Source organism: Sorex araneus, chromosome X (assembly GCF_027595985.1).
Source record: "Sorex araneus isolate mSorAra2 chromosome X, mSorAra2.pri, whole genome shotgun sequence".
NCBI lineage: Eukaryota > Metazoa > Chordata > Mammalia > Eulipotyphla > Soricidae > Sorex > Sorex araneus.
In genome coordinates this window covers 164,917,641-164,943,588 of record NC_073313.1, presented here as the reverse complement: position 1 = coordinate 164,943,588, position 25,948 = coordinate 164,917,641, and the positions used below count along the sequence as shown (strand labels likewise).

The 25,948-nt window shown below is 54.6% G+C and overlaps 1 protein-coding gene across 2 annotated transcripts in view; it reads right to left on the bottom strand.

Annotated features, from left to right (window-relative positions):
- RASAL2 (RAS protein activator like 2) overlaps positions 1-25,948 on the bottom strand; it is a 247,788-nt gene that overhangs the window by 95,782 nt on the left and 126,058 nt on the right. Inside the window, exon 3 of one of the 2 annotated variants that reach the window (XM_055121458.1) lies at positions 20,790-20,916. In XM_055121458.1, coding sequence (XP_054977433.1) covers positions 20,790-20,916 — 127 coding nt within the window. Of the gene's footprint in view, positions 1-4,267; positions 4,415-20,789; positions 20,917-25,948 lie in introns of those variants that run through there. The other variant, XM_055121461.1, reaches the window with a different exon arrangement.

Here is a 25,948-nt window from a genome sequence, read left to right as displayed (position 1 = left end):
GAGGCTCTTTTCAGGGTCAGGGAATGAGACCTGTTATTGTTCCTGTATTTGGTGTATTGAATACGCCACGGGGAGCTTGCCAGGCTTTTCCATCATAATAACAATAATATTCACTGTCACTGTCATCCCGTTGTTCATCGATTTGTTCGAGCGGGCACCAGTAACGTCTCTCATTGAGAGACTTATTGTGACTGTTTTTGGCATATCCAATACACACGGGGAGCTTGCCAGGCTCTGCTATGCGGGCTCCATACTCTCAGTAGCTTGCCGGGCTCTCCGAAAGTGGCGGAGGAATCGAACTCGGGTCAGCCGCATGAAAGGCGAAAGCCCAACCACTGTGCTATCGCTCCAGCCCAGCAACAACAACAACAACAACAACAATAATAATAATATAGTTTTGGGCTGGAGCGATAGCACAGCGGGGAGGGCATTTGCCTTGCTCACAACCGACCCGGGTTCGATTCCTAGCATCCCATAGGGTCCCCTGAGCACAGTGTAATTTCTGAGTGTAGAGCCAGGAGTGACCCCTGTGCATCACCAGGTGTAACCCAAAAAGCAAAATAATAGTAACAGTAACAATAACAATAATAAAACAATAACAATAATAATAGCAATAATAATAATAATAATAGTAATAATAATACAGTTCCTTTTAAGTCCGGTCAGTGGGAACCCAGGACCAGGTCAGGGGTCTCTGAAGGCTTCTGGCTTGACCGGAAGCCCCATGTCCCCGTGCCAGAAGACAGGATCAGGGGCACAGCACTGTGTCATGCTCGGGGTCCCCGTGCCACCAGCAGGCTCAGCCCGGGGCCTTCCACTGCAGGAAGACAAACAGGCCCCTGTGCTCTGTGACCGGGTGGCCGACAGTCACACTCACACGGTTCCTTCCGGCTCCCAGAGGCCCACGCTCAGCACTCCCCCGCCCTCGTGTGGACACAGGCCCTGAGGCGGGCGGCCACCATCTGCCCCCGTGCTCGGGGCCCACGGAGGAGCAAGTCCCCGCTGGCGGGGGAGGACCAGAGACCCTTGCACGGATTTCTCCACTGTATGTTCTCCCAGTCGTGGTGCAGCCTGGGGCAGCCCCCCAGAGCGGCCAGGAAAAGGGGGATGACCGTGCCCCCCCTTGGTTTTTTTTTTTTCTTTTTGGGTCCCACCCGGTGACGCTCAGGGCTGACTCCTGGCTCTGCACTTAGGAATCACTCCTGGCGGTGCTTGGGGGACCCTATGGGATGTCGGGGATCGAACCCGGGTCGGCTGCGTGCAAGGCAAACGCCCTCCCCGCTGTACTATGGCTCCAGCCTTGATGACGATGCCCTTTGGGAGGGACTAAATGAGAACAGATGTCCACTGTCTCTGGTGGCACACAGGTGACCTTCTGCCCCCCCCCCCCACGCACATTTGGAGGAACAAGTCCACCTTCTGACGGACCCTTGAAGGGTGAGTCCCACCAGAGCTGGGCTTGGGCAGAGGAGGTGCCAGTCCAACCCGTGGCAGAATTCTTTTTTTTCTTTTTGTGTCACACCCGGCAATGCACAGGGGTCACTCCTGGCTCTGCACTCAGGAATCACCCCTGGCGGTGCTCAGGGGACCATATGGGATGCTGGGATTTGAACCTGGGTCAGCCGCGTGCAAGGCAAACGCCCTACCCGCTGTGCTATCGCTCCAGCCCCCCGTGGCAGAATTTTTAAATGCTTCTGCGAAACAGAGCGAGCGGTGAGTAATTCCAGGGATGATTTGTTGCCCCCAGAAAACAGATACAAGTGACAAAATGAGTTACGAGCTGACAGGAAAAGCTTCACGTGTTTATATGCCAGGTTTTTTTTTTTTGGTGTGTTTGCAATTTTAAGATTTGGACTGATCCACAACAACACTACTTTTCTTTTTGAAAACTGACGAAGAGGGCTGAAGTGACAGGACAGAGGGGAGGGCACTTGCCGTGCACACAGCCAAGCCAAGTTTGATCCCCGCATCCCATAGGGTCCCCCCGAGCACCATCAAGAGAGATCCCTGGGCACAAAGCCAGGAATAAATCCTGAGCATCACTGGGTGTGTCACAGCAAACAAAGAACAAAAAAAGCCAAACAAATAATAATTAAAAAAACCCCAAAGTACCGCCAGAGAGAACATACGGGTTCAGGCGTTTGTTCCTTATATGCAGCCGACCCCGGATCAATCCCCGGTACCATTCGTTTCCCCAAGCGCGGCCAAGAATGAGCCCTGAGTTCAGTGCCAGGAGTAGCCCCTGAGCTCTGTCGGGGGTGGCTCAGAAGACCAGGGGAAGGAAGGAAGGAAGGAAGGAAGGAAGGAAGGAAGGAAGGAAGGAAGGAAGAAAGAAAGAAAGAAAGAAAGAAAGAAAGAAAGAAAGAGAGAGAGAGAGAGAGAGAGAGAAAGAAAGAAAGAAAGAAAGAAAGAAAGAAAGAAAGAAAGAAAGAAAGAAAGAAAGAAAGAAAGAAAGAGAAAGAGAAAGAAAGAAACAGTGTATTATAACCTCATGTAGTTTAGTGGGGGGGGTGGCACTGAAAATCAATATGTGTATGACGAAATGAAAAGCAATTTGAATTTTATAAATGCAGATATTCAAAACATGCCCAAACTACGTCATTCTTAAAGAAAAACATCAGAGTCACCTGACCGATAGCACAGACGGGAGGGCATTTATTTGCCTGGCACGTTACTGACCCGGGTTCGATTCCCAGCATCCCCTAGGGTCCCCCGAGCACCGCCAGGAGTGATTCCTGAGTGCAGAGCCAGGAGGAACCCCTGAGCATTGCTGGGTGTGGCCCAAAAAGCAAACATAAATAAAGGAAAGCAGCGTATAACTAGTGACTTTCTTAAACTGAAAGCCTTTATTTATTTTTTTGAGGCTGACCCAGGTCCTCGGCCCCCGAATGAGGGCCGGGCACCCATGCCGCTCTGATGCCATCCGTCCCCTAGAGCTCTTCCGATGCGCTGGGGGGCTCTCAAGGGCCAAAAGTCAGGCACCTGCCGGCAGCGAACTCACACGGTCTGGAGCATGCAGAAGCCGGCCACCGGAGCCAGGGGAAACAGAGCCAGGAACTCGGCTTCCTGACTGCACACGGGCGGGCGGGGGGCCTGGGCAAAGGTCTCCGCCAACAGTCCCTTTCACAGAGGAGCCGGAGAGCCAACCTGGCCGCCTCTCTGGGACTGAACTTTCTGTGTGCCAGTTTAAGTTAAAGCTCTAGCCGGCCGGCCACTGGTGGAGTGCATGCACGAGCGTGCGTGCACACACACACACACACACACACACACCCTCCCTCTGGCAAACAAATGCACAAACATAGCCACTGGCAGACTACATGCACAAGCCCACGAGCACACACATACATACACACACACGCGCGCACATACACACACACACACTCGCACACAAACACACACACACGCATGTGCACACACACCCTCCCTCTGGCAAACAAATGCATAAACAGAGCCACTGGCAGACTACATGCACAAGCCCACAAGCACACAAACACACACACACACACGCATGTGCACACACACACATGCACGCGCGCACACACACACACACACACACACCCTCCCTCTGGCAAACAAATGCACAAACAGAGCCACTGGCAGACTACATGTACAAGCCCACAAGCACACAAACACACACACACACACACACACACACACCCTCTGGCAAACAAACGCACAAACAAACAGAGCTCTCGGTGAAACTGCTCTGCGTGTGTGCCCCAACCTGCCCAACTTTCCCCCTTACAGACATTCGTCCCATGCCACAGGGGCGGGAGAGGCCGCCCAGCACCCCCAGGGACATCTGCAACTTCCCTCAAATGATCCCTCGGGACACCCGGAGGAAGTGTCACCCGCTTCAAACAATTTCTGACACAAGAGCGAGCAGCCGGGGCGGGGGGAGTCTGTTTTGTGCAAGCTCACTCCCCCTTGGAGTAGCCGAGCGCTTCTCCGGCCCATGCTTGGGGAAGGGGGGGGGGGGTTGGCTTGTTCTGGACCGCCCAGCGTCTTTCACACACCCCATTCGGTGACAACCTGCAGTCAGGCCACGACCCCTGACTTGCTGGGAGACACAGCCACTGGGTGCAGCGAGCACCCTTTTGAACACAGTGCCTGAAGTCGCAGCGAGCTCCCTTTAGAACACAGTTCCTGAAGTCGCAGCGATCACCCTTTAGAACACAGTTCCTGAAGTCGCAGCGAGCTCCCTTTAGAACACAGTGCCTCCCGCCCCTGCGCCCGGCAGCCACGTGCGCACACGGGCTGCTCTTACCTGGGGTCTGCATTCTGCCAAGTTTCTGGGCGTCGCTAGCATGATCTTTCCGGCATGCCCGTCAGAAACTCCGCGGACTGAACTCTGGCCCTGCTCTCAGCCCTCGCTCTCAGCCCCAGTGGTGCCTCAGACAGTTTGGAATGCAGAAAAGCCAGCGAGAATGCCAGGCAAACTCAATCCTTCTTTTTTTTTTTTTTCCTCTCTCCTCCGGGTTCTTTTGCTGGAGAGCGCTACACAATAGCCGGCCCTCCTGACTCACCCCTGCGCTGGGTGCAGGCGGGCTCCCAACCTCAGCAGCCGCCCCGTGATTTGCCAAGCAGGTCATTCATTTGTTCTGGACAGAGGAGGGGTGTGCGGCGGGGGAGGGGGGGTGTTGGTTTGAAAAGCGCTTTTGCTGTTTTGTGTTTTTAATTTTTTTTTTAAAGCCAACAGTTTCAAACTCTGTCCTGTTTCCGGGGCAGAGGGTGACACACATTTCAGAGATGCTCACTTTGAACCTTGTGAGGTCAGATTTAAATACAGATTTTCGAAGTTCGGAAACTCGGTAGCTTACGGCAGAGGTAGTGAGCAAACACGCAGGTTAGGTGCGTGTCTCTGTCACTTCGGTTTGTTTTGTCTGGGGGGGGGCCACACCCGGCTGTGCTCAGGGCCCACTCCTGGCTCTGTGCCCAGGGATCACTTCAGGCGGGGCTCAGGGAACCCGAGGGGATGCCGGGGATCGAACCCGGGTTGGCTCTGTACAGGGCAAACGCCCCTGTGTATGTAATCTTCGAAAACACAGATTTATTTTGCAAACTTAAGTCCTTAATAGATGGCGTCAGGGTTTTCATAACAAACAATACAAAATATATTATTTCAGTTCTGCTTTGTGTCAGGGATTGGGGGTCGGGATGGAAACACCCAAAATACAGTTGGTGGGAAGGCATCATGGTGTTTGAGATTGGTGTTTGAATGTTAATTGTCATCAAATATTGTGAAATAATTTATAAAATAAAAAAAATTAAGGGGCTGGAGCGATGATAGCACAGCGGGGAGGGCATTTGCCTGGCACTAGCCGACCCAGGTTCGATCCCCGGCATCCCATAGGGTCCCCCGTGCACCGCCAGGAGTGATTCCTGAGTGCAGAGCCAGGAGGAACCCCTGAGCATCACCGGGTGGGACCCAAAAAGCAAAAAACAGACAAAAATTTTCAAAAAAACAGATGGCGTCAGACGATCAGAGTGGATCACAGTGCTAAAAGTCAGAAATATGTTTCTTTCCTTAAGACACTCTGCTCTGGTCATAATCTTCGCTTTGAAAATAAAGAGTGGCCCAAACTTAACTTGAGGACGCGAGTATGTCTCAGTGAGACATCAGGGTGTGCCGGAAGCTGGGGCACTCGCTCTGCAGGACCCTGGCATTGAAGAGTCCCCCGAGCACCAGGCTGGGTGCAGCCCGAAAGCACCGCCAGGTGGGTGCCCCACAAACACATGGAAGACAGTGTGAGGAACCGATAGCAATGCCCATTCTTGGTGGTTTCCGTTTGTCATTAAATCAGTTATATCTCGGGACTAGAGAGATGCGTTTGCCTTACATGCAGCCGACCCGGGTTCGATTCCTCCGTCCCTCTCGGAGAGCCCGGCCAGCTACCGAGAGGATCCCGCCCACACAGCAGAGCCTGGCAAGCTCCCCGTGGCGTATTCGATTTGCCAAATACAGTCACAACAAGTCTCACCATGGAGACGTGACTGGTGCCCTCTCGAGCAAATTGATGAGCAACGGGACGACAGTGCGACAGTGCTACATCTCCGGGCTGGAGTGATAACACAGCAGGTAGGGTGTTTGCCTTGCACCTGGCCGACCCAGGTTCGATCCCCAGCATCCCATAGGGTCCCCCGAGCACTTCCAGGAGTGATTCCTGAGTGCAGAGCCAGGAGTCAGCCCTGAGCATCGCCGGGTGGGACCCAGCAAGCAAAAAATAAAATTAAAAAAATTAAAATTCTCGGGGCTAGAGCGATAGCACAGCGGGGAGGGCATTTGCCTTGCACGCGGCCGACCTGGGTTCGATTCCCAGCATCCCATAGGGCTCCCCGAGCACCGCCAGGAGTAATTCCTGAGTACATGGGCCAGAAGTAACCCCTGTGTATCGCCGGGTGTGACCCAAAAACAAAATAAAATGAAATAAAAATTCTCTTCCTTCACTAAGCGGCCTCCTGGCTCTCGTCCACTGAATGACACGGTGCCTGAATGAACGCCCTCCCCCCTGCCCCCCTGCAAGGAAGGACTCGGGGCAACAAAGGCGTGAGCCCCCCCAGTCCAACCCAGAGGGTAAGAGACAGCGCCACCCCCCCGGGTCTGCTGCCCTGCACAGGGGAGCAACAAGCCCAACGGAGACACCCCCACCATGCCCGTCCTTCACACCGACCCCTCAGCACCCGGCAGTTCCCAAAGTCCTTCCGGGTCACAGGTCATGGTCCCAATCACCCCAGCCCAGCGGCACAGCTGAGGGTGGCGGGGCAGCTCAGCTCCCAGGAGAGACAAACTTTAGCCCTTCAGGGACAGGGCAGCTGCTCCGTGACAGTCCTGGGGCTTCCGGGGTGCAGCCGGCCCCACGCACCGAGCACGCCAGCAAGCACGTGGGTGTCCCCCATACTCCGGTGAGAGTCTTTCTCCCCCAACTGACCGTTCCTGCTCACTCTCCTTCTCGAGCGACCGGAGAGGGGCTTCCAAATCGGGGCTGGCGTCACAGAGTCACTGCACCGGGGCGCGTTGCGCAGAGCCGGCCACGACCTGAGCCCCAGGACAGTGCCACGGGATGTCGGTGTCTCACAGTGTGGCCCTGGGTGTGGCCGAGGGAAGCCAAGGAGGGGGGCAGGACTGCTGTGGTGGTGGCTGTGCCCTCCGTGGACAGGCCAGGGTGGCCCTGACAGGGGAAGCAATGGTCCCACCCGGCGATGCTCAGGGCTGACTCCTGGCTCTGCACTCAGGAATCACTCCTGGCGGTGCTCGGGGAACCCTATGGGATGCCGGGGATCGAACCCGGGTCGGCCTCGTGCCAGGCCAATGCCCTCCCCGCTGTGCTGTCGCTCCACCCCTTTAATTTTATCTTAATAACGTTGTTCCCAGTAATTTATTACATTCAATAGTCCAACACCAGTTACACCTTCCCAACACCATTATTTCAATTTGGGGGGGCGGGGGCCCGGTACGTGGGCGACCCCCGACTCACACCCCCAAGCAGTGCCACTCCTCGGGGTCTTCGGCTGCTTTTTTTTATTTAGTGTTTTCAGTTTTGAGCTCCCCGAACAGGGGCCCTTTGTGACTGTCCCCGCGTCCCTGCCCTCGCTGTGCAGTGACTGGTGGCTTTGGCACGGGGACGGAAGTCGAAGGACAGTCGGCGAGAGACGCCAGCGCCGGCACCCAGGGGTTCCTGGAAACCCCAGGGCCACCGCGCCAGCCACCCCTGAACACGCTACAGGACAGGCGTGTCTGCTTCTGTCCGGAACCAAGGCACGAACGGAGTCCAGACTCGAATCCCCGCTGGGGAGCACACAGCCCGCTGCGGGGCAGGCCCGAGGGAGCAGACACAGCCCCCCTTTCAGCCGGCCCACTGCATTCTTGCCGAGCTCCAGGCAGAAAAGGAAATCATTGTTTATCACCTGAATGACAAAGCCTGCAACACCCACAGGCTCAGAAATGCAGCAGAGAGGCGGTTCTGTTTCTTTCTTTATTATTTTGCATTTTGGGTCCCACCCTGCCATGCTCAGGGCTGACTCCTGGCTCTGCACTCAGGAATCACTCCTGGTGGTGCTCTGGGGACCCTATGGGATGCCGGGGATCGAACCCGGGTCGGCTGCATGCCAGGCCAACGCCCTCCCCGCTGTGCTGTCGCTCTACCCCTTTAATTTTAATAAAGTTGTTCCCAGTAATTTATTACATTCAATATTCCAACACCAGTTACATCTTCCCACCACCATTATTTCAAAATTTTCCAACCACCCACTCAAGCCTGCCCCTTAGCAGGCCCTAAATCATTGTTTGTTTGTTTTTTTTTGTACTGCTTATTAGAAACAATTCACTAAAAGTGATCCAAAACAGTTTCCTTAGGAGAAAGTGTGTGAAGATTGTTGAATTTCACCCTGGAGCCATTAGCCCCCTGTGTAAGAGGTTACTAACCTGTTGTTACAGGTTAACCTTGTGTGCTAACTTTTTTTTTTCCTTTCTGGGTCACACCTGGTGATGCTCAGGGCTGCCTCCCTGCTCAACACTCAGGAATCACTCCTGGCAGGGCTCGGGAGACCCTATGGGATGCCGGGGATCGAACCCGGGTCGGCTGCATGCAAGGCCAACGCCCTCCCCGCTGTGCTATCACTCCAGCCCCACCCAGCTGGTTTTTAAGGTAGGCGAGGGAGGGGCCCGAGAGATAGTCCAGCGGGTAGGACGTCTGCCTTGCACGAGGCTGACCCAGGTTCAATTCCCAGCATCCCACAGGGTCCCCCCGAGCACCACCAGGAGTGATTCCTGAGTGCAGAGCCAGGAGTCAGCCCTGAGCATCGCTGGGTGGGACCCAAAAAGCTGAAACATTTAAAAAAAAAAAAACAAAACTTCAAACCAAAGGTGATCTGATACAGAGACTCAAAAGAATCTTGGATCGAGAAGCTTGCTGCAGAGATGTCTCTGGATCCCGATTATTTAAAATTTTAGAATTGCAGGAGGGCGCGGCCGCTTTCATGGCCATGTGACATCGCCAACTATTTTCTTTTTCTTTTTTGTTGAATGACTCTGAGAAAGACTTTCCAGACATCCCATGCTATTCTTAACAAGCAATACAAGATAATAATACTGGCGGGAAGGTGTAACGGGGGTGGGATTGGTGCTGAAATATTCAATGTAATCAGCGACGGTGAGCCATGTTATGAAAATACAATTTAAAAATTAAAAAGTGGGGCTGGAGAAATAGCACAGCGGGGAGGGCGTTTGCCTTGCACACAGTCGACCCGGGTTTGATTCCCAGCATCCCATGGGGTCCCCTGAGTACTGCCAGGGGGTAATTTCTGAGTGCAGAGGCAGGAGTCAGCCCTGAGTATCGCTGGGTGTGACCCGAAAAGCAAAATAAATTAAATAAATAATAAATAAAAATTAAAAAGTGTTGGGACTGGAGCAATAGCACAGCAGGGAGGGCATTAGCCTTGCATGCAGTCGACTGGGGTTCAATTCCCAGCATCACAAAAGGTGCCCCTGGCACCTCGAGGAGTAGTTCCTGAGCGCAGAGCCAGGAGTATATATAACCCCTGAGCATCACTGGGTGTGACTCAAAAAGCAAAAAAAAAAAAAAAAAAAAAAAAGGAAAAATTAAAAGAAATAATCACAATAAATAAATAAAATTTAAAGCTCAAGGTTGGAGAGAGAAGGTTAAGTGGGGAGAGGGAAAGGGAGTTCTTGGCCTGGGACTGTTTGTTCTCAGGAAGAAACTCAGCATAACAAAGGGTGGGGCTCTTTCTCAGCTAGGGGGCTACTTGTTTTTCCTCTTCCATTTTTAGCTTAGTTCATAGTAAATAAACCAAGGAACTCAATCAACCTTTATCCTTTAGATAAAGAGAGAGAGAGAGAAAAAAAAAAACTGAAACACCTACAAACCCCTACAAACACATTGCCTGGTCTTGGATTTTCAAACAGTCCAAGTTTTTTTTTTTTTTTCTATATATCACTCCTTAGTTAAAACCTTTAAGAATAATGGCTTGATTTTTTTTAAATAGGAAAATCTGGTCCCCAAAGGAAAATTTCAGTTCTTACAGAAGGCAAAAGACAAAAGATCTATTCTGAACTATTCATTCTGACTATTCATCCAACCCATTTATTCAATTCTACTCCGGACCCCTGGGGCAGGCCTGTCCCACTTGGGACCTGGGTCTGACTCCATTTCCAGTTCTTTTTCTCTTTTTATTAACGAACGATGATTTACAACATTACAGAGAGTTGACTTCTAGGCATATAAAACTTCAACACTGGGGCTAGAGCGACAGCACAGCGTGGAGGGCGTTGGCCTTGCACAAGGCCAATCCAGCTTCGATTCCCAGCATCCCACAGGATCCCCCAAGCACCGCCAGGAGTTAACCCCTGTGCATCGCCAGGTGTGACCCAAAAAGCAAAAACTGCAAAACCAATTCTACCACCGAAATCAACTTCTCTCCAGTGTCCCCATATTCCCTCCCCACCACAAGCCCACTTTCATTTTAACAACTGCATCCTCATCCCTATTTATTTATTTATTTATTTATTTATTTATTTATTTATTTATTTATTGCTTTTTGGGTCACACCGAGCAATGCTCAGGGCTGACTCCCGGCTCTGCACTCAGGAATCACTCCTGGCGGTGCTGGGGGACCCTATGGGATGCCGGGCATCGAACCAGGGTCGGCCGCGTGCAAGGCAAACGCCCTCCCTGCTGTGCTATCACTCCAGCCCCTTTCCCCCCTATTTTTTGAGATTGTCTGCCCCCCGCCCCCCAATTCCAGTGTCATGACATGGTTTGGTTTATTTCTTCCCCCTTTTTTTCAAGTTGAAAAAAATGAAGATTTCCCAATCCGTTAAGAGTCAAGGGTCAAGATACAAGACATGGGGCTGGAGAGATAGCACACGCAGTGGACCCGAGTTCGATTCCTTTGTCCCTCTCGGAGAGCTCGGCAAGTTACCCAGATAATCCCGCCCGCACGGCAGAGCCTGGCAAGCTCCCCGTGGTGTATTCGAAATGCCAAACACAGTCACAACAAGCCTCACCATGGGGACGTGACTGGTGCCGGCTCAAGCCAATCGATGAGCAACGGGACGAAAGTGACCTACCAGTGAGTGACCTAATTTATAAAAAAAACTTTGAAGGGGCTGGAGCAATAGCACAGCAGGGAGGGCGTTTGCCTTGCACGCAGCCGACCCGGGTTCAAGTCCCAGCATCCCATAGGGCCCCCTGAGCACCGCCAGGAGTGACTCCTGAGTGCAGAGCCGGGAGTCAGCCCCGAGCACTGCCGGGTGTGACTCAAAATGCAAAAAATAAATAAATAAATAAATAAATAAGCTTTCAAGAGGAAGCTAAAACTTCCTTCTGAATTTCTATTTATACAGTTAGAAACTATTATAGTTTTCTAGGAATATTTACATCACACACACACACACACTCACACACACACACACAGATCAGTGAGCTATTCTCCCTCTTAGGAACAGCAAACGCAGTGGTGCATACAAGGCATAGAATTATGGGCCCCAGCGCATAACTGATTCAGCATCAATTATCAACAGTGAGCTCACAAGGAAAACACAGTGTCCCTCAGCACCTTGAAGCCTGCCTTCCAGGATTGATTTACATTTGCTTTGAAAACCGGCTACATTTGTTAGGAGAGATGAAGTCATGAAATTGACTTATAAGTGGATAGACATGGAGAGTATCATGCTCAGAGAAATGGGTGTGAAAGAGAGGGACAGACATAGAAGGACTGCACTCATCTGTGGAGCAAAGAATAACATCCCATGAGGCTGACACCCAAGGACAGTACAGACAAGGGCCAGGGAGATTGCCCCATAGCTGGAAGCCTGCCTCATGAGCGGAGGGGAGAAGGCAGATGGAATAGAGAAGGGATCACTAAGAAAATGATGGCTGGAGGAACCAGTCAGGATGGGAGATGCATGCCGAAAGTAGATAATGGACCAAACATGATGACCTCTCAGTGTCTGTGTTGCAAGCCATAATGCCCAAAAGTAGAGAGAGAGTATGGGGAATATTGTCTGCCATGGAGGCAGGGGGAGGGTGGGAAAAGGGGGGGGTATACCCGGGATATTGGTGGTGGGGAATGTGCACTGGTGGAGGGATGGGTATTTGATCATTGTGTGATTGTAACCCAAACATGAAAACTTGTAACTGTATCTCACAGTGATTCAATAAAAAAATTTAAAACTTAAAAAAAAAAAAGGCCACATTTTTCTATCCATCACAGGGGATAACATATTTCCTCGCGGCCATAAAACATGATATCTAAACTTATTAGGGTGAAGCTAAAGACCAGAAGAAAAATCACTACCCATAACTTCCCCCAAAGTCCTCTCCAAGAGGGGCCGGAGCGATAGCACAGCGGGGAGGGCCTTTGCCTTGCATGCGGCTAACCTGGGTTCGATTCCCAGCATCCCATAGGGTTCCCTGAGCACCGCCAGGAGTAATTCCTGAGTGCAGAGCCAGGAGTCAGCCTTGAGCATCGCCAGGTGTGACCCAGAAGGCAAAAAAACAAAAACAAAAACAAAAACAAAGTCCTCTCCAAGAGATAAAAATTCCCATGGCAGTATCACCTCAGGGAAGCCCAAACCTGGGTTCCCGCCCTATGTGAGAATGAAGACTGCGCCTCTCTAAATAGCTTCTGGGGCTGGAGCAATAGCACAGAGGGTAGGGCATTTGCCTTGCACGCGGCCAACCCGGGTTCGAATCCTAGCATCCCATAGGGTCCCCTGAGCACCGCCAGGGGTGATTCCTGAGTGCATGAGCCAGGAGTGACCCCTGTGCATCGCCGGGTGTGACCCAAAAAACAACAACAAAAAAAATCTAAATAGCTTCTCCCCTACAGTTATGCTCAACAGAGAAATCGGCCTCGGGGTTAAGTCAGGGGCTTGGGCGTTTTTTTACAACTCACTGAAAATGAATGAGTGTATTTGACATCCTGGTCTCGAAATGCTCCATCAATCGGGGACTAAGTGGGTGACAAACAGTTCTAGGGCAGCAAGTCTAATCTCGGAGTGATATGTTGAGGGTGACAAGAACAAAGATAAAAGGAGATAAAAAGATAAAAGGAGATAAAAAGATAAAAAGGAGATAAAAGGAGATAAAATGAGTTTGCTCAGGGCGCAGCCGCCCGAGCTAAAGGGCAGAGGAACAGGTGACCGGGAGACAGGACTGGGGGGGAGGGGAGGGACAGGGGGGGGGGCGGTGTCTATTCGGGAACTGCGGTACTGACAGATGCTTTCTGTCTCGTCAAAAATGTTAGACCACCCGGGGCTGGAGCGACAGCACAGCGGGGAGGGCGTTGGCCTTGCACGTGGCCGACCTGGGTTCGAATCCCAGCATCCCATAGGGTCCCCCAAGTACCGGCCAGGAGTAATTCCTGAGTGCATGAGCCAGGAGTGATCCCTGTGCACTGCCAGGTGTGACCCCCCCCAAAAAAAAAAGAGAGAAAAAGTTAGATCACGGCCCCGACATGAATATGAATATGAATATCCTGTTGTTCCGGCAGTGGCTACTCTGAATTTGTGGAACGTGGCATTCAAGACTCGGCTTGGAGGGGCTGGAGCGATAGCACATCGGGGAGGGCGTTTGCCTCAAGGCCGACCTGGGTTCGATCCCCGGCATCACACAGGGTCCCCCAAGCACCGCCAGGGCAGAGCCAGGCGGTACTAACCCCTGAGCATCGCTGGGTGTGACCCCAAAACAAAAACATAACCAAACAGAAGACTAGGATTGGGTAGGTAAGGTGCTACACTTGCAGGCAGCTAGCCCAGGCCCAATCCCCGGCATCCCATATGCATCCCCTGAACCCTCACCTCTCAGCAATGCCAGGACTCAGCCCTGAGCACAGAGCCAGGAGTCAGCCCTGAGCATCGCCAGATGTGGCACACACACACACACAGACACACACACACACAACCCAGGGGCTGGAGTAATAGCACAGCAGGGAGGGCATTAGCCTTACACGTGGCCGACCCGGGTTCGATTCCCAGCATCCCATAGGGTCCCCTGAGCACTGCCAGGAGTGATTCCTGAGTGCAGAGCCAGGAGTCAGCCCTGAGCATTGCCAGATGTGGCACACACACACACACACACATACACACACACACACACACAACCCAGGGGCTGGAGCGATAGCACAGCGGGGAGGGCATTAGCCTTGCACGTGGCCGACCTGGGTTCGATTCCCAGCATCCCATAGGGTCCCCCGAGCACCGCCAGGAGTGATTCCTGAGTGCAGAGCCAGGAGTCAGCCCTGAGCATCGCCAGGTGTGACCCCAAAAAAAATTTTTAAAAAAACCCAAAAGATGTATGAGGCTGTATTGGGTACCCTTAATCTGTTACCTCATTAAAATGACCCTCTACCTAGCCACCCTCCGCAGCCCTTCCCAAACGGGCTGTCGCACGTTTGCGCCGTGCCCTGGGTGCAAACAGGACGCCGAGAAACTCGTGGCGCTGGGAGAGGCTCACGACAAGTCGTGCCTTCTTGTTCAATATTTAACTGACCCGATATTTATGGAGTGCTGTGCAGGGCCCAACGCGGCCCTCCCGGGGAAGCCTTAAATGCCGTGTGAAGTGGCGTCTCCGGTAAACAGAGCGTCGTTCAGCTGCTGCTCCCACGGCCGCCAGCAGCTCCACAACCCCGGGATTGTTTCCCAGCTTTTGGGCGCTGACCCCGGCCCTCCCCCACGAAACGCAGCTGCCAAGTCCACTTGACTCAAGTTCACGTCTGCGAGGCGTCGGGACAGCGGGTGGGGGGGTGTCCAGCCAACTCTGCTCCCCAGCAAAGACTGTTAAAAACCCACCAACCAGGACGAAGAGATCAGGCAGCAGGGAGGGCGCTGGCCTTGCACGCTGCCGATCCGGGTTCGAGCCCGGCATCCCACGGGATCCCCTGTACATTGACAAGGAATAATCCCTGAGTGTAGAGTCAGGAGTCAGACCTGGGTGTGGCCCAAAAAGCAAAAACAAGCGGGGCTGGAGTGATAGCATAGTGGGGAGGGCGTTTGCCTGGCACTCGGCCCACCCGAGTTCGATTCCCAGCATCCCACAGGGTCCCCCGAGCACCACCAGGAGTGATTCCTGAGTGCAGAGCCAGGAGGAACCCCTGAGCATCGCCAGGTGGGACCCAAAAATATAGCACTGCACTGTCGCACTGTCGTCCTGTTATTCACCGATTTGCTCGAGCGGGCGCCAGTCACGTCTTCATGGTGAGACTTGTTGTGACTGTGTTTGGCATCTCGAATACGCCACGGGGAGCTTGCCGGGCTCTGCCGTGCAGGTGGGATCCTCTCGGTAGCTTGCCGGGCTCTCCGAGAGGGACGGAGGAATCGAACCCAGGTTGGCTGTGTGCAAGGCCAACGCCCTCCCCGCTGTGCTATCATAGCTCCAGTCTGACCCAAAAATTAAAACAAAAGAAAAGAAAAGAAAAAAAGGATCTAGGTAACCTGTGAATATCTGAAGGACAGCAGGCAAGGAAATAGACGCCCCGCAAAAATCAGGAGAGGAGTGTTCTGACAACACAGCACACGTGTGGATTATGGGGGGAAGCCAGGCGCAGCCCGTGGGCCGTTCCTGCGGAGCTGGGGGGCAGGCAGGGGGGGCAGGGGTCCAAACAAACTCTCCAGACCCCCAGTGGCACCTGCTTGTTTGGACTCCGACTCCATGAAGATCAATCTCGCACCAAACCGAGATTATAAACGCTTCTGTTTGAACTGGGAGCCAGAAATGCTTCTGCAAACAGCTCAGCCTGAGAGGGGGGGTGTGAGTCTGACTCTGTGTATGTGTGTGTGTGTGTGAGACCAACCTCACAGCGCACTAGTGTGTGTGTGTGTCTGTGTGAGACCAACCTCACATCGTACTAGTGTGTGTGTGTGTGTGTGTGAGACCAACCTCACAGCACACTAGTGTGTGTGTCTATGTGTGAGACCAACCTTACAGCACATTAGTGTGTGTATGAGACCAACCTCACACCACACTAGTGTGTGTGTGTGTCTCTGTGTGTGTGGGACCAACTTCACAGCACACTAGTGTGTGTGTGTCTGTGTGTGTGAGACCAACTTCACAGCATACTAGTGTGTGTGTGAGAGAGACCAACCTCACAGCACACTAGTGTGTGTGTGTCTGTGTGTGAGACCAACCTCACAGCACACTAGTGTGTGTGTATATGTGTGTGTGTGTGTGCGCGTAAGACCAACCTCACAGCGCACTAGCAACAACCCCCACCCGTCCCCCCTCCGTTACAGAACCGACAGGAGTGCTTGGCCCACGGCGAAGGAGAAGGCGCTTCTCCAGCCAGGCCGGTGAATGGGAAGCACAAGAGCGTTCAGCTGTGAATCAGACCTTCCTCCTCCTCCTCCTCCTCCAGGGAGGCCTCGGGGTGGGTCCGGGGAGCAGACGCGAGCCCCCAAGCCCAGCCAGAGGCGCCGTGCCTGCATTCTGGTTCCACTCATGGCCCACTCCACAGCCGAGGGCCGGGGAGCTCGGGGCTGACCGTGGGAGACGACGGTGGAGAACACGCTGGAGCCCGGACAGGCTGCAGGCAGCAGGCAGGCGCCTCACTCTGCGGCGTCCTGCACTCCCAGAACGGCTCTGCCAGCCGGCGGGGCCCCAAGGCCCTCCTCTCTCCCAGGGGCGGGGGTCCCGGATTCCCCAACCTCAGGGAAGCCCAGCGCAGCCGGCGGGTCCCGGCACCCCGGAGCGGCCAAGGTGGCAGCCAGAGCGTCTGGCGGAGTCCCCGGGTGACACGGCGGGCTGTTTGCCGACTCTCTAAGCTCATTCTGAAAATACTTCTCTTGAGTGGACGCGGCTCGCCCCGTGGGCACGGCCCAACAGTTCCCACCTTGCGGGGCCCTTGAAGGGCTGCGAAAGTCAAACCTGGACTCCCCCCGCCCCCCCTGCACCCCGAGAGTGACTCAAGAGGCCACGGGAAAGGGGGAAAGGAGACCAAAGGTCATGCACACCGCGTCAGAGGGTGGGTCACACACGGCTGGCTGGGGACTTGGGGGGTGGGTGTGAGGGGACAGAGCCGGGCACTGGGGGAGGGGCAGAACCAGAGACCCCGGCACGGAGAGAAAGAGGCAGAGGGTCACCCCACCAGGGCGGGTGTCCATGCCACGGGGTCACTGGGCCCCGGGAAGATGCTTCAGCGGGAGAACGCAAGGGAGGGCTATCTGAGTGCGGAGCAACGAGGAGGGAAGATTCTAGAAGGGAGAGAAAGCGGCCGGCGGGGCCCGAGCAGAGGCGGAGAGCAGCTCTTGGGAGAAACGGCGCCGAGGGCGGGAGGGAGGAGGCGGCCCCCAGGACAAGGCTTCCGGTGCCCCCATCTTGGTGTGTGTGTGGGGGGTGGTCGGAGACGGGTCCTGGGTTCAGGTCCAGTTAGAGGAGTGTGGGCGCTCCCCTCCCCTGAGAACAGTCGGAACAACCCCCCCCCCACTCCGGAAAGAACTAAAGCAACCGGAAGCTGGCATCAAGCGTGATGATGCCAACCCCGAACCCCCCCACGTCCTGTTCCTGGCCTCCCCGCCCCCCCACCTCCCACCCTGTCCCCCACCTCCTGCAGCTTCCTGGAGTCTCTTCCGTGAGCTTGAGAGGAAATGATGGGCTGGGGGGGGGGGGGGCAGGGGGGTAGGGTAGGGAGGTGGGGAGGAGATCGAGGGGACGGGTCGCTTTCTAAATTCCCTGCCTCAAACACCCGGGAGGGTTCGCAGGACAAACGGGGACCTGGGCACTGGCCCGGCTGTTCCTCCCAGGACCCCCGAGACCATCCTCTTTTCTTTAATTTTTTTATTTTAATTTTTAATTTTTTTAATTTAATTTTTTTTTGCTTTTTTTGGGGGGGGTCACACCCGGCGATGATGCTCAGGGCTGACTCCCGGCTCTGCACTCAGGGATCCCTCCTGGCAGGGCTCGGGGGACCCGATGGGACGCCGAGGATCAAACCCGGGTTGGCCACATGCAAGGCAAATTCTCTGCCCACTGTACTATTACTCCAGCCCCCGGTTTCCTTTTATTTTTTTTAATTCTTTTTCCTTTTTGGGTCCCACCCGGCGATGCTCAGGGCTGACTCCTGGCTCTGCACTCAGGAATCACTCCTGGCGGGGCTCGGGGGACCCTAGGGGATGCCGGGGATCGAACCCGGGTCGGCCACATACCAGGCCAACGCCCTCCCCACCGCTGTGCTGTCGCTCGGGCCCTGGGGGAGTGCTCGGATGCCATCTCTAGCCCCTCACCTGGCTTCCCTTCCGCAGAGGTGGCAGATCCTGGGGCCATGGCAGGGGGGGAGGGGGGGAAGGCGGATGGGGAAGCACCAAGGCGGTTCCAGAAGCCGATGACGCCAGGCGGGGAGGACCGAGCCGGTTCTGGCCTGCTGCACGGCCAGGCTTGCCTTCCGTGGTGTTGCCAGGTCGCAAAGGCCCTTTCCCGGCCTCGGCTGCCCTGCCGGCTCGGGTGCCTTATCCCCCGGCTCTCTCTGCATCCCCGGGAGCCCGAGTCTTCCAGCTACACCCCTACCCTGGACCGGAGGCGACACGTCCAGACGGGAGCACACAGGATCGGAGCTCAGAAGCTCAGGCTGGGTCTCAGGCCAAGCCCGGGGATGGTGACGGTGATGGACTGACCACACCCCCCGTCCCCATCCTGCCCAGCCCGGCCCCTGGGAAGCGGAGGTGGGGGTTTGGGGGGGCGTGCTCTGCCTGTGTGCCTGCGTGCTGCCTCCGATGGGGGGACCTGCTGCTCCCCTGCAGTGAGGGGATGATGGGGGTGATCCCCGGACCTGCCTGGGTCCCCGAGGGGGGGACCAAGTTAGCCAACTCCAGGCGGGGCCCGGGTGGAGAGCTCTCCATTTATCTGGGGAACGCTTGTGAGGCCGGCTGACATTCTCAGACGGCGGGGACAGCTCTCTGTCACCTGGCAACCAGGCGGCCACCCCCGCCCCCACTCCCCCAAACACTGGCCTCTTCCAAGGCCCACACAGCTGGGGGCCGGCGGGCCTCGAGCGAGACTTTCGGCTGCCACCTCCTGGAGACCCAAGGAACAGCAGGCAAATCCCCCTGAGCGCAATGACAGGTACCACCCACCTCCAAGGCCCCGAGCGAGACTCTCTGCTGCCACCTCCTGGAGACCCGAGGAACAGCAGGCAAATCCCCCTGAGCGCAATGACAGGTACCACCCACCTCCAGGGCCCCGAGCGAGACTCTCTGCTGCCACCTCCTGGAGACGCAAGGAACAGCAGGCAAATCCCCCTGAGGACAATGACAGGTGCCACCCACCTCCAGGGCCCCAGAGGCCGCGCACTGCTGGCTTTGGGCTGTATCCGGGCCAGTCCCCAGGATGTGGTGGCCGCTGTCCGGTTCCCTTGATCCTTTTCCCCGTCTGGACCCGCTGTGACCGCTCTTCACGCGGGGGCCACAATACCCCGACCCCGGGATGTTTGTGGGTCACAGGTGCCGAGGGCAGCGGCGTGTGACGTTGGCACCAGGACGGCAAAGGAGGTGGCGGGAGGCGGCCCCGGGCCAGCCTGATCGCCGAGGAGCTCGTAGGTGGAGCAGGAGGAGGTGAGCAGAGCGCTCATGCCCAGAAAGCTTGGCAAGCACTGACGACTCACTAACTCTTGGTTCATTCAGAAAACGGAAAGGGGCAGGCCAAGGGGGTAAAGCAAGCATGGGGGGAACTAAAAAAATAACAAAAAAGGCAAACCCCCAAAACCCTGGTTTTCCAACCCAAATCACAGAATTGACCCCCATGGAGCACCAGAGACTAAATAAATAAATAAATAAATAAATAAATAAATAAATAAATAAAAAGGGTTTTGGGGCCGGAGCAATAGCACAGTGGGGAGGATGTTTGCCTTGTATGTGGCCGACCCCGGTTTGATCCCTGGCATCCCCATAGGGTTCCCCTGAGCACTACCAGGAGTGATTCCTGAGCGCAGAGCCGGGAGTTAGCCCTGAGCACCCCCAGGAGTGATTCCTCAGCACAGAGCCGGGAGTCAGCCCTGAGCATCGCCGGGTGGGACCCAAAAATAAAAAAAAAATTAAAAAAAAAAGATTTTGCCCGTCTACCGCCAAATGTCTGTGGTCACATCAACACTTAACACACCAAGCTAACAGACCGAGCGCCAGAGCACTGTCTGGCTTCCAGACCCTTTCATTATTTCCCCTCACCTCAGTGACGCTCCCCGGGAATTCCTGGTCAGTTAGTTAAGCCGGCTAACGCGTGCGTGGGACACTCCCCACGTCTGCCGGGAAAACAGGGCTGCTTTATGGTACCACTCAGCTCAGGTGGGTCCCCGGAGTCGCTCCCTCTGTCACCTACTCCAGCCAGAGCCTCAGATACAACAACTGTGAGTCACACAGCCTTAGCCCGCGCCCTCGGGGCCAGCACTAACAACCGCCACACAAGACTATAGAAGTTTCCAGAAACACCAAAATCGCCCTCCACACCACCCCAACAAGCCCAGCGCTCCCACCAGGCCACCACTGGCCCTTTCGGCATTTGGGGTCCTGGCGGTGACCTCAGACACGGGCACGTCCTCCCACCTGGCTGGGACAGGCCAGCCACCTGGCAAGAGCAGGAGGGGAATTCCAGGTCGGGAAAGACCGGCCTCCCGGGGTTGCAGGAGTCTTGAATGACCTCCAACTCTCGGGGACTGACGTATTCCCGAGGCGCTCCCTGAACAGGAATCACTGGACGGTCGAGTTCACTGAAACCGTCAGCCCCGCTGGCGCTGGTGGAAGCATCAGGTGCAAAAACAGAAGGACTCCTCTGGGCGCGGGATGCACTTACCCAGCTTGTTGGCGCCCTCTGCTGGGTACTCGGGAAACTGGCCCTCGGAGGGGACGCTCACGGTTCTTCTCAGACAACGCCCTTTGGAGGCGTCCGTCCCTGGCTCCAGGCCTCCCTCCACGGGCATCTGTTCAGCCAAGAGAAAAGAGAGGACGTTTAGGGGGAGCTGAAAGCATCCTCCAGGGGCCGTTCTTTGCTAACCAGGTGTGTGGGGTTTTTGTTTTTGCTTTTTGGGTCCCCCCCTTCCCCCAGGCGATGCTCAGAGCTGACTCCTGGCTCTGCACTCAGGAATCACTCCTGGCGGTGCTCGGGGGACCCTATGGGATGCCGGGGATCGAACCCGGGTCGGCCTCATTCAAGGCAAATATGCCCAAGCTGCTGTCTTTTTTTGTTTGTTTGTTTGTTTTTGGGTCACACCTGGCGATGCACAGGGGTTACTCCTGGCTCTTCACTCAGGAATCACTACTGGCGGTGCTCAGGGGACCATATGGGATGCTGGGATTAGAACCCGGGTCGGCCGCGTGCAAGGCAAACGCCCTCCCCGCTGTGCTATCGCTCCAGCCCCCCATGCTGCTGTCTTATAGCTCCGGTCCAAGCTGCTGTTATCTTTCTGTTTTGTAATTCATTTGATCTTGCCATTTCTTTTTTGTTTTTAGCTTTTAACTAACGTTTTATTGAGGTTAAGTTGGTTTCTAAGAGGGTAAATGTTTTAATTGCTGTAGGGGTATATTTTTCTGTTTGTTTTGCTTTTTGGGTCCCACCCGGCGATGCTCAGGGCTGACTCCTGGCTCTGCACTCAGGGATCACTCCTGGTGGTGCTCGGGGGACCCTATGGGATGCCGGGGATCGAACCCGGGTTGGCTGCGTGACAGGCAGACGCCCTCCCTGTTGTGCTATGGCTCCAGCCCCAAGCTTTCCAGGTTTACAATGGGTTACTGAGTGGTGACATGGTACCAAGACTGGATCAGGAAACTTTTCTAGAAAAAGGAAACCAGGAAAGGTGGGTATAGAAATGAGGTCACTGGGAGAATGCACGACCCACACGGTCGGGTTTTCGGGGAAACAGAACAGCCACACGGAAAAGGCACTTTCTTTTATTATTATTATTATTGAATCAACTGGACTAGAGTGATAGCACAGCAGGGTGGGTGTTCACCTTGCATGTGGCTGACCCGGGTTCGATTCCTCTGCCCTTCTTGGAGAGTCCGGCAAGCTACCAAGAGTAACCTGCCCACACAACAGAGCCTGGCAAGCTCCCCGTGGCGTATTCGAGATGCCAAACACAGTCACAACAAGTCTCACCATGGAGACATGACTGGCGCCCGCTCGAGCAAATCGGTGAATAACAGGACGACAGTGCGACAGTGCTATTAAATCACCGTGAGCTGCAGTTACAAGCTTTCATGTCTGAATGTCAGTCATACAATGGTCAAACCCCTATCCCTCCACCAGGGCACATTCCCCACCACCCATGTCCCCAGTATCCCCCCCTTTCCCACCCTCCCCCTGCCTCCATGGCAGACAATCTCCCCCACACTCTCTCTCTGCTTTGGGGCATCATGGTTTGCAATACAGACACCGAGAGGCTGTCACATTGGGTCCTTTATCTACTCTCAGCACTAGATGACTCCTCAGCACACATCTCCCGTCCCGAGCATCCCTCCAACCATCACTGACTCAGTGACCCCTTCTCCATTCTCCATCCCAGCTGGAAAAAAGGCACCTTTGCTTCCAAATCTGGCTGAGGAGGGGAGTGACACCGGGAGTGACAGCTGACCAGGGGATGAAGCTTCAAGTCTGTCTCTACCGGAAGGGGCTATTCCCAGGCACGGAGCGGAAGGGGATCGAGGGACGTGACATCAACCCCAGAGAGAAGGACAAGTGCCAGCGATCTCACTCATCAGTGGGGCAGACACGCACAGAACAAGGGCAGAGACAGTAACAAACTACTGGCCCTGGGTGACAGAACTGAGACGGTCACAACAGAGAGAGATGGGGCAGGGAGAGGGGAGGGATGCAGAAACCGCACACAGCAAGGCCATAAACAGCACGGGCAATAATTTTTATTTATCTTTTATTTATTTTGTTTTTGGGGTCACACCCGGCGATGCTCAGGGAACACGCCTGGCTCTGGGCTCAGGAATCACCCCTGGCGGTACTCGGGGAACCCTATGGGATGCTGGGGATCAAACCCGGGTCGGCTGCTTGGAAGGTCAACACCCTCCCCGCTGTGTTACCGCTCCTGCCCCAATAATAATTTTTAAAGGAGAGGGCTATTACATAAAAATAATCTTGACCATCTACATGGTCTTCAATTTTAGAATAAAATAAAAACAGGTTGGGGTCTGTTTTTTCTTTATTTGGGGGCCACGCCCAGCAGGGCTCAGGGCTCTGAGCTCAGGGATCACTCCTGGCTGTGTGTAGCAGGGACCAGATGAGATGCAATAGATGGAACCCAGGTCGTCATTATGTACAAGGCAAATGCACTACCCACTGCCCTACATCTTCGGCCCCCAAACTGAAGATGTATTAGAGATACGTAACGAAACACATTTTCCATGGAAACAGAAACAGATTCTTACATAAAATAGCATATTTTCTTTCAGAACTGAGATAAGAGTTTTAACCACAACCTGCCCTGCCTCCCCCCGCCCCCCGACATGCACATAAATTATTTCTGAAATAATTTCGAGAACAGAGGAAGTGCATTTTGGGTAGAAGAAGAGCCCGTGGCACAGATGTCTGTAGTACCACCCACCACCCTTGAGGCTACCCTCATGGGGCAGAGGGTCCCACTGACACCCCCTTTCTGAAAAACAAAACCCACTCACCGTCCCCCTGGGTATCCACCTTCTCTAAGTGAACACACAGAAATCACCCCCAACTGCACCTCAGCCTTCCTTGACCCCAGAGGGCGGAGGCTCCTAGCACGGCCCCCAATAGCTGAGCTGTGGTCACTGTGGATAATGGTACATCTTGCAGCACTGCAATTAGGCATCTTGCCGCAGACGTGAGTTAACAGTTCTTATCTTATCCAACCTGAGTTTCTTACACCACCATGGATAAGTCTTTGATAGGGCAGCCCCGGGTGCAGCTGAAACAAGGGGAAAAGCCCCCCGTGAGAGGCTGGAGCGATAGCACAGCGGGGAGGGCATTAGCCTGGCACGTGGCCGACCTCGGTTCGATTCCCAGCATCCCATAGGGTCCCCCGAGCACCACCAGGAGTGATTCCTGTGTGCAGAGCCAGGAGTCAGCCCTGAGCAACGCCGGGTGGGACCCGAAAAGAAAAAAAAAAAAACCCAGGAGCCAAGAAGCTGGTAAGCGTCAAGTCTGGCGTTTTGGAACTGTGATAAGGCCAGTTTCAGCAGAGCGTGGGGAGAAGCTGGGTGTCACCCCTGAGTACCTGGCGAACGGGCTGGGAGGGCTTTAACCCCAAGCCACGCGCCCTCCAGAGATATGGGGGCGCTCGCGGGTTCCAAGAGAGGAGCGGGAATCCTTGGTGTGGGCCTGACTCCTCTGTCCACGCGTCCTACAGGTAAATACGCAAAATACATCCACTCCATCCAGTCCCTCCCTGCCTCCTCCTCTGGCCATCACCCACTGCCAATGACTCCTCGGGGATACAGATGATGGTTCCTTCAGGGAAATGGGTGCCCTCCTCTTATCTGGTCCAGATTATATGTGCTCAATGCAGCAAATGCCATTTATATTTTGTTTTTTGCTTTTTTTTTTTTTTTTTGCTTTTTGGGTCACACCCAGCAATGCAATGCCCTACCCGCTGTGCTATTACTCCAGCCCCTGTTTCTATTTATTTATTTATTTTTGCTTTTTGGGTCACACCTGGCAATGCACAGGGGTCACTCCTGGCTCTGCACTCAGGAATTACCCCTGGCAGTGCTCAGGGGACCCTATGGGATGCTGGGAATCGAATCCAGGTTGGCCTCGTGCAAGGCAAATGCCCTCCCTGCTGTGCTATCGCTCCAGCCCCAGCACATGTCATTTAAACAGGATTTTTCTTCCACGACCAAATCTGATACGGCTTGGGGGTTGGGGAAGAGAAGAGGGAGAGAACTGTCTTTCTTATTTTATTTTTTTGCTTTTTGGGTCCTACCCGGTGATGCTCAGGGGTTCCTCCTGGCTCTGCACTCAAGAATCACTCCTGTCGGTGCTCGGGGGACCTGTTCGATGCTGGGAATCGAACCCCGCTCAGCCGCGTGTAAGGCAAACGCCCTCCCTGCTGTGCTATCGCTCCAGCCCCATGAGTATTTTTTTTCTTTTGCTTTTTGGGTCACCCCCGGAGATGCTCAGGGGTTCCTCCTGGCTCTGCACTCAGGAATCACTCCTGGCGGTGCTGGGGGGACCCTATGGGATGCCGGGGATCGAACCCGGGTCGGTCGCGTGCAAGGCCAACACCTTCCCCGCTGTGCTATGACTCCAGCCCCTGAGAACTGTCTTCACTCGTGATGACTCCTAACACAGAGAATGCCCAGAGAAGAGCCCATTCGGTCACCGCCATGGAAGTCAATACGCGTAAAGTAAGTGCAGGAAAGATAATAACGGGACTCTGAGCTTTGGGCTCGGTCTAACTGCTCTTTTCAAGAATTCACCTGATAAGGGTCAAAGGGCCAGGAGGATGGCTCCATGGCTTGGACACCGACCTCACGGGCTGGGGAAAAAGGCAGCTGGGATGGAGAAGGGAGCACTGAGTGAAGAATGCTCGGAGGGTTCGCTCGGGATGGGAGATACGAGCTGAAAGTAGACTATGGACTAAACATGACGGCCGCTTGGTACCTGTATTGCAAACCATAACACCCAAAGGGAAAGAGAAAGAAGGAAGGTGCCTGCCACAGAGGTGGGGGGGGATTTGGTGGGGGTGGCGGGAGGGATATTGGGGATGTTGGTGGTGGAAAATGGGCACTGGTGGAGGGATGGGTGCTCCATCATTGTATGACCGAAACCTAATCATTGAAAGTTTGTACATCTGTAACTGCATCTCACGGTGATTCATTAAAAAAAAAAAAAAATAGGGGCTGGAGTGATAGCACAGCGGGGAGGGCGTTGGCCTGACACTCGGACGACCCGGGTTTGATCCCCGGCATCCCATAGGGTCCCCCGAGCACCGCCAGGAGTGATTCCTGAGTGCAGAGCCGGGAGTCAGC